Raw genomic sequence first — 17,390 nt, 5'->3', positions numbered from 1 at the left:
GGGGAAAGAGCGGGAGTGAAAGGACAGTGGAGTATACTGGAAGTATGTTTAACCCCTTCGGGGAGAGAGAACTCATCACGTCCGCTTGGCAATCCACGATTCAACAATAATAAAATCCTCGTATCTGTCAGGCACACCTTTGGTTACTTTTCAAAACAGTTTTCTACGTTATGCAGAAGTCTGTGAGATGAGGCGAGGGGTACTATTATCTTGAGGACACCAAGCCCCAGAAAGCCCCGAAGGCAAAACTCAGGTCTCTGGAACGGTAATTAATATATCATTCAGGCCACGATCCTCGGGGGAGATAGGGTCAATCCTAGAGATAAGATTTTAAGTGGACGTTGGGCGGTGGGAAAATTCAGCCTCCAAGTCGGGAGAGGCCCCAGGCCTGGAAGAAAAGACCAAGTTATAACAGAGATAAAGCGTCGACACAGAAGGTCCTTTGTCCCGGAGCCGGAGTTACCCGCAAAAGGGGCGGGGGCGGCTTCGGGCAGGAGACGGCGGCACGGCGTGGCTCTGGACGGCTAAGTTGGGCCGAGGTCTGTAGCTGGGAGCTCTCCCCCCACCCCCGCGATGAAGGTCACGTCCCTTCCCCGCCCATTGCCTCTCCAGGGGCCACAGCCCGGCCAGGCCCTGTCCAGGCTGCGGGACTGGGGGCTCGGCCTTGGGCGGACCCCGCTGCAGTGGCCCCCCCGGTCCGCCCGGGGCGCTGTGGCTGCGGCAGGTCCGGAGGGGGCGGCGAAGCCTTGGGGAGGAGAGGGGAGGGGAAGGGAGGAGAGAGGGGAGTGTTGGAGGCGCCGGAGCCGAGCCGGGCCGGCAGAACGGGCGGGCGGGGAAGAGGAGGAGCCGGGTGGGCTGGCGGGCGGCCGGGTGGCGGCGGCGGCATGGCGGAGCCAAGCGGGGCCGAGACGAGGCCCCCCATTCGGGTAACCGTCAAGACCCCCAAGGACAAGGAGGAAATTGTGATCTGCGATCGAGCCTCGGTCAAGGAGGTAGTACGGCTGGCGAGGGGACGGGGGGGATCGCGGGGGAGGGGTCTTTGAAGAGGTGCGGAGGCCTCAGTGACGGTCTGGCGTCCGGCAGGGCCCCGGTGAGGAGGGCGGGGGGCAGCTGGGACTCGGAGGAACTGGAGGGAAGGAGATGCGGGTAGGGGGCTCCCTGCGAGGGCAGATCTGGGGGAGCGTGGCGCGTGTTGGGGGGGCGGGTTTTGCGTGTGACCAAGGCTGGGGGCGTGGTGGAGAGTGGGGAGGAAACACCTTGCACCGGGAAGGGCGAAGGACCCTGGGTTTGAGGGGCGTGTGCGCCCCGGTACTGGTCGGGGTTCGAGGCGCCGAAGCAGAGTGGGAGCCCAGTCACGGTGTTGAACCAGGAGAACGGGCCGACGGCAGGTGGAGAGCGCCGCGAGCCTCCTGTGTGCCTCAGAGAATGCCCAGTGTTTTCTGAACGCTGGGGCAGTCGGGGGAAGATTTCCCTCTGCCTAGATCCTTCCTACTCTTTCAAATCGAAGTGGTTACATTTGGTTCTCAGTTCTTCTGGGGTTTACAGTGTGCAGTAGGTGCTCAATAAAATTTTGTTGAATGAGTGAATGAGGGACTGTTGCCTGTGTTCAGAGGCCCCCCCGCCCCGCCCCCGTTCCAGAATCCCACATAGGCGGGGCTTAAGATAGGCCATCTGGTTGGAAGAGAGATCTGGAAGCTGCCTTTGCTTAGCTAGTGCGCTGTTTTTACTTAGAGTGTTTGTTTTGTTTTGGTTTGGGGGCGGCTTGCTGGTATGGCGATCCGAACCCTTTACCTTGGTGTTAACAACACCGCCCTCTAACTATCTGAGCTAACCGGACAGCCTATTTTTGTTTTTTTTTGGAGGGACGGACAGAATTTGGGGAGTCTAACTCTCCCCAAGCCAGCCCTTGGTGCCATCACTGCTCCCTCCCCAACCATATAAAATGACTAAATTCCAGAACTTAAATACTGTTACCTGCAAAGCTGAATTTGAAAACAGCTCTAATCGAGAGGCAGTGTGTCTGGTTAAGACCCTGGACTTTGGTGTCAAGATCTGAGTTCCAGGCTGCCCACGGCAAATTACCTAACCTGATCCTCAGCTTTCTCATCTTTAAATGGAGATAATATTTAATGTATGAGACTGTTAACTCTTGCATATTGTTCAGTAATTGGGATCTATTTGTTGTAGTTGTTACAAGAATAATGGGAATAAAGAAGGGAGAGAGAATTGGGGTCTGAGAAAAGAAGTCTGAAAGGAGACAGGGCCTGGGTCGAAGGCTGTTGAATGAGTTGGGATGGGGAGGGCTGCCCAGTCGGTACCCTCATAGGGAAGCTGGGAGGGCAGATAGCAGCAAGGGCTTTCTAGGGTCGGAGACTCTGAGATGGAGCTGAGAGAAGAGCTCAGTCATCCATCTCCTTGATTGAGAAAGGAGCTGCTTATTGCAGCTGGAAGGATGGAATGGAGACTGCAGAAATGACTTCCTAGGACTAGAGGTGGGAGTAAGAGAATACAGAGGCTCCTGAAGAAGAAGCAAGGTCCTTGGTGAGTGGAGCCCAGGCAGCCTCCTCAGTGACTTCTGCCTCTTGATCACAGTTCAAAGAGGAAATCTCCCGGAGGTTTAAGGCTCAGCAGGATCAGCTGGTCCTGATCTTCGCAGGCAAGATCCTCAAGGATGGGGACACCCTGAACCAGCATGGGATCAAGGACGGGCTCACTGTCCATCTGGTTATCAAGACCCCTCAGAAGTAAGTTCAGGAGAGGAGCAGACCCAGCTTCTTATTGGGCCTTTCCATCCAATACTTTCTCAACCCTTGTTCAACTGTACTTAGGAGGGCCTATGCTGAGGCCCCGGCAGGTGGCTCCTGGATGGATATTATCTCACCTCCAGGGGAAAGGAACCTGTCTTACCACTTCCAGAATGCCCTGAAGACAGATGATACTAGCTCCTTCCTTCCTCTCCCTGGTTTACTGACCACTCTCCAGCAATATCCCCCCTGCAGGCTCAGGGTTGCTCAGGAGGTGGCTTAGGTTAGGACAGTAGCTGCTGAGCAAGGGCAGAGATTGTTGTGGTACCTTCCCTCTTCTGTTCTCACTCCAACTAGGATTCTCCTTTCTCTGTCTTCAGGGCTCAAGATCAAGCTGCTGCCACTGCTTCTTCCCCCTCCACTCCTGACCCTGCCTCAGCACCCTCTACCACGCCTGCTTCACCCGCCACCCCTGCCCAGCCCTCCACCTCTGGCAGTGCCACTTCGGATGCTGGCAGTGGAAGCCGGAGGAGCAGTGGGGGGGGTCCCTCCCCAGGGGTTGGGGAAGGACCCCCCAGTGCTACTGCATCTATACTTTGTAAGCCCTTAGGGAAGAGAGCACAATCTTGCTTTGGGCTGGGGAGTGCAGGAGAGCCAAGAGGAGAAAGAAAAATGGTCCCAATTCCTGGTCTGATGGGGATAGGGAACCCCTGGAAGGAGTTTCAGATATTGGTACTTGAGCCAAGCTGGGGAGTAACGAGTCTGTGGGGGCTTTCCCAAAGGAGGGGAGAAATGGGGCTGAGGATGCGGGGAACCCTGGGTGCAGAGATTGGAAGACTCTATGAGTCTGGGGAAAAGATGGATCCAACATAGCCAGTGAGGAGTATTTATTTACTCATTCAACAGGCTATCGCTGGTTACCTTCTCTCTGCCCAGTTCTGTGCTTGGCTCAGCCTCCACTGTCAAGGAGTTTTCAGTCTAGTGACTTACATCTCTTTGCCAGCAATGGTTCAGGGCTGGAGCTATGGTGGTGAATGGAAGAGGGAGATATGAGAAGTAGTTAGGGCCCATCCTGGAGACTTGAATTCAGTGGCTCTGGTGAGGTGGGGGGAAAGGCTTTTGTGGCAGATTGTGACCCTCCTTCCTCCCCCCAGCTGGCTTTGGGGGTATCCTGGGGCTGGGCAGCCTGGGCCTGGGCTCTGCCAACTTCATGGAGCTGCAGCAGCAAATGCAGAGACAGCTGATGTCCAATCCTGAGATGCTGTCGCAGATCATGGAGAACCCCCTGGTCCAAGATATGATGTCTAACCCTGACCTGATGCGCCACATGATCATGGCCAACCCCCAGATGCAGCAACTGATGGAGCGGAACCCTGAGATCAGCCACATGCTCAACAACCCTGAGCTCATGAGGCAGGTGGGTAGGAAAGAAGGTCAGAGGGGTGGAGGACACTTGGCATCTAGCCATGCCCTGCCCAGCCTTCCCTACCTTGTCCTACATTGATTTGTTCATTCATTCAGCAGACATGTTTTGAACACTGGAGGTATAGTGATGAAAAGACATAGGTCTAACTTTTCAGGAACTTCTGTTCTCAAAGGGAGATGGGATAAGTAAATAGACAATTGTAATATAGTGTGGTCATTGCTGTCATAGGGATTATCACAGGATTTCCCTAGGAGCATAGAGAAGGGCTCTTGACTTTACCCTGGGGTTTAGAGGAGGCCTTTTGGAGGAAGTCTCACCAAGCTAAGACCCAAAGGAGGAAGACAAATGAACCAGAAGAAGAAAAAAAGAAGAGTGTTCAGGGCCAAGGGACAGCAGTGCAAAGGCCTTGGGAGTAAAAGATAGTAGTATATTTGAGGGGCATTGCGGCTGGGAAGGGCCCAGTGGGGGCTGTTTTGGTGTTGGTCTTTGGGAGCTCCATCTCATGGTCCAATATACCAGACGATAGCATAGATGATCTTTCCAGCAGAGCTATGGACAGTAGTGCTGAGCTAACCAGAAAATAACTTCCATAAGGGCAAGGGTTTTTGAGTGTTTTGCTCACTGTCTAGAACAGTGCTTGGTACATAGTAGTCACTCAATAAATTGGGGGGGGGGGTGCAGCTGGCTGGTCCAGGCATTGAACCCTGGACCTTGGTGTTATCAGTACCATGCTCTAACCAACTGAGCTGACCAGCCAGCCCTAATAAATATTTATCAAATGAATGAATTACGGGACAAGAGATCAGAGTCTTGTGAGGCTGGGTTTATCAGTCTATAAAGATGTCTTAGAAGAGGCAAATGTGGAGCAGATTTGGGAAGAAGGAGAGGGAAAGTATACCAAGTTGGATGGGAACAAAAAGTTGTTATGCTCATTCTCTCTCTCATAAACTACCCTGGGGTTGGCACAGGCAACCCATTATTGAGAGTGAGCCTTTGGCTCCAAAGAAGAAAGCCTTCATTCTCAGTGTTTCTCAAGGTTCAGTCAGGCCAAAGACCACAGGTGGAGGTTAGAGAGTGTTGGTAGCATTGTTCCAGCTTTGAATCCTTTCCCTCCCAACTTGTGGTCATTTACCAGGAATCACAGTATGGTCTTGGTCAGACAGACCAACCTGGCCTTGAAACCCATCTCCATCACTAACTGTGTATCCCAGGGCAGCAAGTTAATTAATACCTCTGAGCCTATTTTCTCATCTGCAAAATAGGGACAGAACTGCCTACCTGGGATGGTTATTGTGAGGATTACATGACTTGAACTTTGTAAATTACTAAGCCCAGTGGCTTTATGTAGTAGGTGTTCAACAGATGTTAATTTTCTCCTCTCCTGCCTCCTCTCCTCTCTCATGTCCCTTCTTCTTCTTTTTTTTTTTTTATTTTTTATTTTCTTTTGGCTGCTGGCATGTATGGGGATCCAAATCTGTGATGTTGGTGTTACCAGCACCATGCTCTCCCAAATGAGCTAACTGGCCAGTCCCCTCTCATGTCCCTTCTTACTCAATTTCTTGGTGCTCCTTTACACATCTATGGACCCCCTCGAGCCTGAGGAAAGGAAGCTGCTGCCCTCACCCTATCTGGGATCATTGTCCTCCACTAGAAAAAGCCAATCAAATACTCACAGGGAGGCAGGGTTGGAGCCAAGATTACAGTAGAGAAAGGAAGTGCAGTTCACCCTACTCCCTGTCACTGTGGGGCAGTTCCTGGGCCCTGGGCCCTGGCCCTGACGCAGAACTCCTCCTCAGAGCCCACTCTTTTCCTAGCTTGGTGCTCCCCTGGTTCCAGCGCCCATCCTGTCTCTCTCCCTTCACCAGACAATGGAGCTTGCTCGGAATCCAGCCATGATGCAAGAGATGATGCGGAACCAGGACCGGGCCCTGAGCAACCTCGAGAGCATCCCCGGAGGGTATAATGCCCTCCGCCGCATGTACACGGACATCCAGGAGCCCATGTTCAGTGCTGCCCGGGAACAGGTGGGGCCACGGGCTGGGGTGGCAGGAGGAGCTGTCTGGGCTCAGGCTTCCCTACCCCCAACCCAGGCAAGCCTGCTCGTCTTTCCTTCCCCAGCCCCCTGAGTGGTGGACCTTGGCTTGAAAGTGGTTCTTAGCAGTGCATAGCCAGGGATGGTCCAACTTGGCATGGACTGAGGCAGGAGGGTGAAAGATAGCAGAGATCCCTAGAGAAATGGGTGAGGTGTAGTGTCCGAGGGACTTGACATTGTTCTGACAAACTTCTTGAACCAGGAGCTCAAAGGTTGTTGCGCAGGCCTGGGGTCAAATGCCAACCCTAGTACAGTGTGTCTCAAATGTAGTGCACAGATCACCTGCATCAGAATTACCTGGGAGCTTGTTAATAATGAGATTCCTGTTCCCTACCTTTGAGCTACTTATTATTATTATTTTTTTTAAAGATGACCAGTAAGGGGATCTTAACCCTTGACTTGTGTTGTCAGCACCACGCTCATCCAGTGAGCTAACCGGCCATCCCTATATGGGATCTGAACCTGTGGCCTTGGTGTTATCAGCACCATGCTCTCCCAAGTGAGCCACGGGCCATCCCTGAGCTACTTATTGAATGAATCTCTGGGATCAGGCACTTTTCTTTTCTTTCTTTTCTTTTTTTTTTGGTGGCTGGCTGGTTCAGGGTTCCAAACCCTTGACCTTGGTGTTATAACACCTTTCTCTAACCCACCGAGCTAACTGGCCAGCCCTAAATTTTTTTTTTTTTTTTTTTTTGGTATGCATTTTTTAAAATGCTTCATGAATTCTTTCCAAGTATACAAAAAGCAGATAAAAATATGGCATTCTCTTGTATTCATGTTGCCGTATAATTTCAATGCCTTTTTTAGTTCTTTTATTTTGGTGGCTGGCCAGTGCAGGGATCTGAATCCTTGACCTTGGTGTTAAAACACCATGCTCTAGCCAACTGAGCTAACTGATCAGCCTCTTTTGTTCTTTTTAAAAATTTAATACATCTAGGGCCGGCCCATGGCTTACTTGGGAGAGTGTGGTGCTGATAACACCAAGGCCACGTGTTCAGATCCCTATATAGGGATGGCTGGTTAGCTCACTTGGGAGAGTGTGGTGCTGACAACACCAAGTCAAGGGTTAAGATCCCCTTACCAGTCATCTTTAAAATAAATAAATAAATAAAAATTTAATACATCTTTATGTACATCTATATGTTTCAAAATTCAAAAGTTATACAAAGTAAGCAAAGGGTATTCAAAAAGTATGGAAAGGTATACAAGCTAAAACAAGATATGTAGAAGGGATCCTTCTATTTCCATCTTCCAGCCACTTCTTTTCTTCCCCAGCAGTAACTAATGTTGTTAGTATTTTGTATATTTTTCTGGACATATTTAATATATGCAAATAACACATTACAGGTAGAGTTGTAGCCTTCACATACCCCTCCCCAGTCCTATTCCTCTCTTTCCCTTTTCGGAGATAAATACTGCCCTAAAGTTGGCGTTTATCATTCTGATTTTTTTTTTTAATGGAGAAAATGAAATTTATTCTGATTATTTTATTACCTATGTATATGTCCATAAACATCTGTGTACTGTTTTGCACACTTTTAAAAGAAGTGGTACCGTGCTGTTCATATCATTTTAACTTGCCTTTTTTTTTTTTGGTGGCTGGCCTGTATGGGGATCCAAACCCTTGCTTTTTTTTAAACAACCTTTTAAAAATGTTTTGTTGAAAGATAATATAACTACAGAAAAGGACATATATCATAAGTGTACAGTTTGATGAATTTTCACAGTTAACCAGCACCTAGATTTGAGGGCGGGATCTCACGTTACTTTTTTCTTTGTGGAAAGGAAAAAGCACCATATCCTGAGTGGCCCATGCTGTCCTGACAGATTGATTGTTCTTGCTGTCTCCACAGAGGAGTGTGTCTTTTGCTGACTCTTCTGTGCCACTGGCCTGTTTGTCTAACCCTACAAGTTAAGTCCTGGTATCAGGTAGAGTGAATCTCTGACCTTATTCTTCAACATCATCTTTGTTATTCTTGGCATTGTTCTTTCAATTTTTAGAAACTTGTAGGGATCAACTATGAATTTTTAAAGGAATTTATTTGTTTATTTTCAATTTAAGTATTTGAGAACTTTATTTTTTAAAGTTGACCGGTAAGGGGATCTTAACCCTTAACTTGGTGTTGTCAGCCGGCCATCCCTATATGGGATCCAAACCCGTGGCCTTGGTGTTTTCAGCACCACAGTCTCCCGAGTGAGCCACGGGCTGGCCCCTGAATTTTTTAATCAAAGTATTTCATGCACCTGGTTAAAAAAAAAATCAAATAATTGAGAAAGACTTATAACAAGCACTCCAGCTAATTCTGATGCACTCTGAGGTGTGAGAACCACTGGTTTAGCTAGAAGAACATAGCATTTGGCATCAACAAACCTGAGTTCAAATACCTGCTCTACCATTTTCTAGATGTGTGATTTTAGGTGAATTGCTTCACCGGTCTGAGTCTTAGCTTCTTTGTTTTCAAAATAGAGGAAATACATTATAGCAGTGATTCTCAATTATTTTGGTCTCAGGACCCCTTTATACTCTTAAAAATTATGGAGGACACTAAGGAGCTTTTGTTTTTGTGGGCTATATCTATTAATATTCACTGTGTCAGAAATTAAAACTGAGAAATTTTAAAAATATTTATTTATTTAAAAATAACAATCCATTACAAGTTAACATAAATAACATTCTTTTGAAAAACAGCTTTATTTTTCAAAACAAAACTTTAGAGGAAAATGGACCTTTGTTTTACATTTTTGCAGATCTTTAATGTCTGGCTTACTGTAAGACAGCTGGCTTCTCAGATCTGTATTCAGTCTGTTGCAGTGTCACATGTTGTGTAGCCTTTGGAAAACACTGTCCTCATGAGAGAATAAGAGTGAAAAAGGCAAATTAACGTCTTAGAATTATGAAAACAGTTTTAAACTTTGCAGGGGTCCTAGGACCACACTTTGAGAACTGGTGTTTTAGAGGGACATTATAAGCATTGGAATAAATGCGTCAGGCACATAGTAGGTGCTCAGTAAATGGTGGCTGTCATCACTATGGATAGTTCAGGAAAAGAGATTTAGTCTTTAGACATGCCAGAAAGAACAAAGCAGGGCCCAGAACTACGTAGGTTGAGGTACTAAGCACATTACCAGAACAGAAAATCTGAAACAGGGACAGACTTGAAACCATGGTGCGTCAACCCTGGCCTGGGAACCCTGCTATCAGAACAGGCATCTGGTAAGGTGAAGGAAGCACAGCTCAGAGTAGGAGAGTCCTGGTCAGCCCTGATCCTCATGACCCATTTTGAATAAACAGGAAAAGTGACTGGATATGAAACCCCGTGGTGGGGAGGAGCTAAGGGTGCTCAGATACCTCCTGCTTAGGTCAGAACTAACTAGAAAGAGGGAGCTGCCAAGTTCTAGGGCCCTGAGGAAGGCTGAGCAAGGGAAAAGGGTTCAGGAACTTCCTCAGCAGGCATGCCCCTTGGACAGAGCTGCCCTGGGTGCTGGAGGGTCCAGCAGGAGGAGGTTCAGGTGTTGCCTTTAGGCAGCACACCATCTGATGGGGTGCAGACCTGAGACAATCCTGGGGAACACAGTGAAGTGCCTGGTGAGACAAGGGGAACCAAGGTCTGTTCAGCTGAAGCAGCTAGCATGAGGAGGTAGGCTTTGGGGCAGAAGGGGAGGGAGAAGACCAAGGGAGGGTATCCTCAGCCAGAGGTGTGCTACACTAGGGAGTGCCATTGTGGTTGCCTTGATGAAAGGAGAGTGCAACTTAGGGGACCTGGGGACTGAGGGAGATGGTTCTAGGGAGTTAGGATTAGGCCAAGATGGCTGGGAAAAGGTGAGCTGGAGGCAGATCAGTGTTAAAATAGAGAGCCAGGTCTGAGAGCCCACTTCCATCAAGCCAACACAATTACTTATTGAGCACCTACTAATGTCAGACCTGGGGATGCAAAGGCAAATCCAGCATTGTCTCTGCCCCCTTGAGAGTTATAGGCAACCAAATATCTCACTACACAATGGGAAAGGTGTGTGTAAAGTGCTGTAGGTCACAGACGAGGCAATTAGAGACCAAATATTTAGAGCCACTAGGGGAGATGGGAAGTTTCCAATTATCTGAGGGGTTCAGTTATCCAGTCATTAGCATCAGCTGTGCACTGTGGGGCAAGGAACTGAGCTGAGGACCTCCAAGGTCTTAGATCTCTCTCCCTTTCCTGGGGAAGGGGAGGCTATTAGGTGAAAGGAGACAAAGGGCCTAGCCCTTGTCCCTGATTTGTTTCAGTCCTTAATCCGAAACCTTTCCCTCCTCCCAGTTTGGCAACAATCCCTTCTCTTCCCTGGCCGGGAACTCCGACAGCTCGTCCTCCCAGCCTCTGCGGACTGAGAATCGAGAGCCCCTCCCTAACCCCTGGAGCCCCTCGCCCCCCACCTCCCAGGCCCCCGGGTCCGGTGGGGAGGGCACCGGAGGATCGGGGACCAGCCAGGTGCACCCGACAGTCTCGAACCCCTTTGGGATCAATGCGGCTAGCCTGGGGTCAGGTATGTCCTAGGGTGGAAGGAGCTTAGTGGGGTCACCAGGGCAGCCCCTCTACCCCAGGACTGAATGGGGTTCACATTGCTGCAGGATATTGAAGACAGAGGTGAGAATGTTTTGAAGCCTTAGAGGGGGATCTGCAGCCTGGGGCAGTGGCCCCACCCTTCAGAGGGTGAGGGTTGGTTCTGGCTATGTCTTAATTTCCTTGGGAGTAACCTGTGTAATGAGTAAACCAGGCCCCACTTCCAAACTCCATAAGCACCTCTGATCTTATCCGGTGTAAATGGGTCAGACTTGGGGGACAGGGGGGCTATTGGAGTGGAATCAGGGCAGACCAGGGGACAGGCAGATGTGAGGCTGGGGGAGAGGAATGTGCAAGGCTGCTATGTACAGAAGTTCAGGTTATGCACTGCACAACCCTAGGGGATGCCCCATTTATCTGGACTATGACTGTACACATGGCCCTGGGATGACGTTGGTAGATGCCCTGATTTCTCTGTACCCTGGGAAATATCTTGATTGGAAAAGTCTCTTCCTCTCCATGTGCTTCAATTTCCTTATTTATAAAATAAGGACTAGCACTTGACTCATGGTTTTAAAATTGTGCTTCTGAGTCCTAGGGGTCTGGAATCATCTCCAGGATGAGGGAGGACTAGATGGGAGAGGCTTCAGGCCTCCTATCCCAGCTCCAGCCAGACCACTAACATATTTTCTTTTTTCTTTTTATTTTTTTGGAGGCTGGCCGGTATGGGGATCCAAACCCTTGATATTGCTGTTATAACACCACACTCTAACCAATTGAGCTAATTAACCAGCCTCTGACATACTTTTTGAGTGAGATTTGCCTTGAAGAAAAGGTCTCTGCTGCTAAGATGAGTTTGAAAACCTTTGATCTAGGGCCGAGCCCGTGGCGCACTTGGTAGAGTGCGGCGCTGGGAGCGCTGCGACGCTCCCGCCGCGGGTTCGGATCCTATATAGAACTGGCCGGTGCACTCACTGGCTGAGTGCCGGTCATGAAAAGGACAAAAAAAAAAAAAAGAAAAAGAAAACCTTTGATCTAGGTGATATTTAATCAATTCTTTCCAACTCTGACATTATCTGACCCTGTGGCAGGAACAGTCCAGAGGGGCATAAATCAGACCTAGTTTCTATCTGGCTTGTCCTTAGCAGAGTAGATGGGAAAGGGGCCAAGCCAAAGCAGAATGAGCACCTCAGAGTCAAGAGAGATTTGGACCCATGCCACAATGCTTGGGTACCCGTTCGACATTTGAGTTTTGTAGCCACTCAGTGTCTGAAGTAAGGTAAATTGAAATGAGGCATCTGGTTTCCATCTAGACCCCTTCTCTCCTGTTTTGTTTTGTTTTGCTTTTCCTCCTTGTCCTAGGGATGTTCAACAGCCCAGAAATGCAGGCCCTCCTCCAGCAGATCTCTGAGAACCCCCAGCTGATGCAGAATGTGATCTCAGCCCCCTACATGCGCAGCATGATGCAGACACTTGCCCAGAACCCTGACTTTGCTGCTCAGGTATCAAACTGGCACAAGGGCAGTGTTGTTGGGGAGGGAGTTCCTCCCGTTGGGAGCTGAATCTTGTGGTGATCAAAACATTCTGGAACCAGACTGCCTGAGTTTGTATTCCCATTTCCCAGCTGTGTGAGCTAAGCAAGTTATTCAACCTCCTCGTTAGTTTCCTTTCCAGTAAAATGGTTATGACAACAGTTCCTACCTCATAGAGTTGTGAGGATTAAATGAGCTAATATGTGTTAAGTACTTAGAACATGGCATAGCACAGAGTGAGCACTACGTACTTGGAAATGTTAGTTGTCGTCGCCGTCGTCATCATCATCATCATCATCATCATCATCAGACCAAGGGGTGACTGCTGATTTTCTTCCTTGCCCAGAGTATAGTTCCATTTCTTCTCACTGTCCCACTTAGGCCTTCACGATACTTTGAGATCCTTGGAAAAGCTGGCCAGATTTCCTGCAGTGGTAGGGGGTGCCGAGGGAGTCTGAGACTGTGGGGGAATTCTTAGGGTGGGAAGGCCCAGGCCTCCCCCTACTACCTTCACCCTGGCAGATGATGGTGAATGTGCCGCTCTTTGCGGGGAACCCTCAACTTCAGGAGCAGCTCCGCCTGCAGCTCCCCGTCTTCCTACAGCAGGTGAGTGAGGAGCCTAGAGAGGTGGAGGTTGAGGGCAAAGGGTGGACCCTGAAGCCCAGTGGGTGGAAACGGGGGCAGAGCCTGGCTGTGGACTCAGGGTTTAGGCTGCCTCCTCTTTCCTGCCACTTCCCATTGCCTTTCTCTGCCTGTTTCACCAGATGCAGAACCCAGAGTCGCTCTCCATCCTTACTAATCCCCGTGCCATGCAGGCGTTGCTGCAGATCCAGCAGGGATTACAGACCTTGCAGACTGAGGCTCCCGGGCTAGTGCCCAGGTGAGGGTGGGGGGCAGGTGGGCAGCAAGGTTCTGGTTATTCCTCCCCTTCAATTCTTCTCTCTGCCACTCTCTGAACAGCCTTTGTGTCTGTGAGGGTCTGTTTTCCTGTTTCCTCAAACTGCTTTTCCTTCTGGATCTCACATTCCCATCCCTTTCTTGGATGCCATCTCCCACCTCTTGGTGTCTCTTGCCTGCAGCCTTGGCTCCTTTGGGTTGTCCCGGACTCCAGCATCCTCGGCAGGCAGCAATGCCGGGTCTGCACCTGAGGCCCCCACTTCTACACCAGCCATGCCAGCCACATCTTCTCCAACAGGGGCCTCCAGTGCTCAGCAACAGCTTATGCAGCAGATGATCCAGCTTTTGGCTGGAAGTGGAAACTCACAGGTACATGGGGTTGTGGGGGCTGGTGCTGGAACCACCACTTTGACCCTAGGCAGTGTCAAGGGTAGCAATAGAGTGGAGGCAGCAGGGCAGGCTTTGGAGTCAGCCAGACCTGGCTTTAGTTACTGATCCCACTTACTAGCCCTGGGCAGGTTACCAATCCTCCCTGAATAAAGTTTCCACAGCTGTAAAATAGAGATGAGAATAGTAATATCATCTACCACGTGTTTGGTACTATTCTAAATGCTTTATATATAAGAGCTCATTTACTGTATTCCTTATGAGCAAGCTATTATTATTATTATCTCTATGTTACAGATGGGGAAAACTGAGGCCCAGGAGGTTAAGCAGCTTGCTTGCTTACATAGCTAGTAGGTAAGAAAAAAAAAAATACATAGCTAGTAGGTAATGGAGCCAAGATTCAAACCCAGGCATTCTAGCTCCAGAATTTACACTTTAACTACTATGTTATACCACTTCTATATATGTCAAAGGATTCTTTTGGTAATTAAAGTAGCCTCCCTCTCTCTGACACTCTGGAGAGGAGGATTCTGGGAGGTGAAGTGACTAGAGCCCAGGGCCAGAAGCTTGGGGAAGGAGCAGAGGTTACCTCAGTTGAGCCTCTTAGCCTTCCTCTGACCTCTATGACTCATGTGGAAAAGCCATTCAACAAAAATGCATGCAGCTCTGTTTGCATGTGTGTATACAGCTCTGTGCAAGACACTAAGAGGGCTGGAGCAGGTGATCTCCAAGGTCCAATCCAGCTGAATTTCTGTGGACTGTGATGACAAGCACCATGGAGTGGGGCCGGCCCGTGGCTCACTCGGGAGAGTGCGGTGCTGACAAGCACCATGGAGCACTGGAAAGGGCTATTGTACTGCAAGTCGGGGGCCTTGGCAACTGACTTGCTCTGTGATCCTAGGCAAGTCCTTTCTTTCTGTGGATCGTGCTTTTCTCCTATCAAAGGCCAGGAGGTCTGTGATTACCAGGCTCCTTCTAGCTCTTAGAGTCTTCTGTTCATGATCTAAGCTAGTGCTTCCCAAATGTCCCTTGTGAAAATGTTTCCAGAAGATGTTTATAGGACTGTCAAGATGAAAAGCCTTCTCCTTTATAAATAACTGTTTGTTGATCAGTTAAACAAAATTAAATGAGTTTTTTCTTGGGACCCTTCTCTGGCCTTTAATATGGCTGTATATGTGATGACCATCAGGAAGGAATCTAGAGGTTATGTTCAGCATGCATCTTATTTGACCACAGAGGATTTGGCTTTTAGAGTGCCTGTTAACATCTCCAGAGTGTTCATGAAAAGTAGTTAGGAATATAAGCTGACCTAGGCCTATCAGTTACTTTGAAATTTTAAGAAAGATACCCCTCTGCCTTATTATCACACAGGTATTTAGTGACTTTGGACCTGGGCTTGTTAGCCCCCATTTGCAGCTTACTCTTTTCTGCCCCACTGATTGACTCTGATGATGTTAGAGAAGACTTATAAACCCTCAGATTCAGATAGATACTCCAGAATTGGTTCTGTGCCCACTTCACAAGGCCTGTCCCCTCCAGGTGCAGACGCCAGAAGTGAGATTTCAGCAGCAACTGGAGCAGCTCAACTCCATGGGCTTCATCAATCGTGAGGCCAACCTGCAGGCTCTGATTGCCACAGGAGGGGATATCAATGCAGCTATTGAGAGACTTCTGGGCTCCCAGCTCTCCTAATCCATTAGCCCATGCCTCCTGCCTCTCCCCTCCCTGGATGCCAGCATTTGGTTCCTCTGTTAACCCCTACCCTCTGCGGTTTGTCATCCCTTCTGTTTTCTCCCTTGTCCTCTCCAAACAGCAGGGTGACTTCAGAGGCATGGGCTCCAACCCTATAGCTCTGTCTGAGAATTTTGGTTTTACTGCTACATCTCTTACAGAATCTTCTCTCCTAGTTCTCCTTGAGCAGAGTTACTGAAACAGTTTTCACAGTTTTGTTGATTGGGCCCACTTTGCCCTACAACCACCTTTTGCAATCCTTAAGCTTCCCAGTGGCAGTGCAGAGTCAAAGGAGGAATCAGCTGTCTGGTTTACTGGAACAGAGTCTTCCATCTGTACCAGTAGGGTTTTCCTTGTCTTATGTTTACTTTTACTTACTCTCTCTTCTTTCTCTTCCCCCAGCCCTTCACACACGCAGGCCAACCAATGTAGAATATCATACTCTCAGGAGGGGTAGGTGAAACATGCCGTGATTTTCCTCCTCTACCCCTACTCTGGTCACTTCATCCAGCACCTTTTCATGGGTTCTGTTGGGACTTCCAGGGTGAGGAGGAAGATGCCTATTCCCCCTGTCTAGACATGAATTAACAAGCCCTGGACCGGCCCGATGGACACTGGCATGGAAAAGGAGAGAATAATATTTTTTGGAGGAATGGAATGGGGGAGACAGCCTAAGTAAAAGGCTTGGAAGTTGGAATTAACAGTTGGGGAGTGGAAGCACTGATAGCTCTTTAGACAGGAATATCCAGGCCCAGGCCTGGCAGAGGAGACCTAGAGATGCTAATGGCATTTGAATTGAAGTAAGTTGATCAATGAAGCTAAGCAGTATCACCCACAAGAGTCATAATGGCTCTGTTCCCTCAAACACACATGCTTACACACACACACACACACACACACACACACACACGCACACACGCACACGCACACACACTTTCCTATGAGCCCAGGACTTGCCCGTGTCCCCAGGCACCAGTAATTTGTGCCCCCCTCAAAAGACATGAAGGGAATTGGGGTCTGTCTCACCAGTGGGGAAGTGTGTATGTGTGCATACACATGTGCACGCACATGTGAGTTGGGCACGGCATGGGTTCTTTGTTGATTTCTGGTCCAGAGATCTCTCCCACCAGATACAAGTAGGTAAAAGAGTCAGTCTTCGGCAGAAATATGTACATCTAAGAGAACGGGGTCCCTTGGGCCTCTGGATGCTGAGTAACCCAAAGGTAGTGTGGATACCCCTCTGAAGCTGTCAGGGCTGTGACCTTATCACCCTTCACTGCTTTGGGTGAATATTAGAAGTGTTTTTCCCTCTAGAGCCACAGGCCTTTGGCATCCTGACCCTTGCCCTTTCAGTACTTCAGGCCAGAAAGTTCTATTTCTGAGGAAGGAGAGGAGTGAGTGGCAATGATGCCTTTGATCTGGAATTGGATATTGTTCTACTGGAATCAGAGGAGGCTCATATTACTTCCTTTCTCTGCTACTTGGCCCAGCTGTTTAGAGGACTCCATGGCTGAGAATATGGAGACAAGAGGAACAGAATTTTGCTCCAAGTGTAAAAGGGTTCCAAGCAGTGCAGAGAGGATGTCTGAATGGCTTTCCCTCCCTGCCTCCCCCAACTCCCACACTGGCCTTTGTAAATAAACGGTGTGGTCTTGGTTGTGAGAGTGTGTTGGTGTTTGTTTTCTGAGAGAGGAGGCTGGCCAAAGACAACTTCTTGGTTGTACAGGGCATGAAGTGGGATCTAGAGGAATTTGAAGTTGGGTTCAGTTACTGTAGGTGTTAAGAAACATTGAAGGTTAGGGGATAACTGATCAAGGGAGTATCAATAACACGTGGTTTAGGAATGGGGAGGATTGCATTCTTACATTCCCCATCCCTAGACCATGTGTACCCTGCAAAAAGGCAAAAACAAAGAAAAAATATTCTATATCAACAAAATAATAAAGACACTCTATCCTCAAAGGACTACCACTTACATCTCAACAGCAAAGCTGGAAGCCAGAAGAATGGAATGACATCTTCCCTATGTTCAAAGACAGTAACTGC

At 48.9% G+C, this 17,390-nt stretch overlaps 1 protein-coding gene across 1 annotated transcript; it reads left to right on the top strand.

Moving 5' to 3' along the window:
* The first annotated feature begins 850 nt into the window (after window positions 1-850).
* Window positions 851-17,001, top strand: UBQLN4 (ubiquilin 4). The gene is made up of 11 exons (XM_063106353.1): window positions 851-992; window positions 2,593-2,744; window positions 3,125-3,342; window positions 3,899-4,161; window positions 6,036-6,194; window positions 10,555-10,780; window positions 12,160-12,299; window positions 12,852-12,935; window positions 13,094-13,209; window positions 13,409-13,595; window positions 15,153-17,001. The coding sequence occupies exons 1-11, from the start codon at window positions 885-887 to the stop codon at window positions 15,303-15,305; spliced, it is 1,806 nt and encodes a 601-aa protein (XP_062962423.1). The 5' UTR covers window positions 851-884; the 3' UTR covers window positions 15,306-17,001.
* Window positions 17,002-17,390: the final 389 nt, after the last annotated feature.

Source organism: Cynocephalus volans, chromosome 8 (genome assembly GCF_027409185.1).
Source record: "Cynocephalus volans isolate mCynVol1 chromosome 8, mCynVol1.pri, whole genome shotgun sequence".
Classification (NCBI taxonomy): Eukaryota; Metazoa; Chordata; class Mammalia; order Dermoptera; family Cynocephalidae; genus Cynocephalus; species Cynocephalus volans.
The sequence above is the reverse complement of the archived record's forward strand: the minus strand, read 5'-3'. Positions and strand labels throughout refer to the sequence as shown.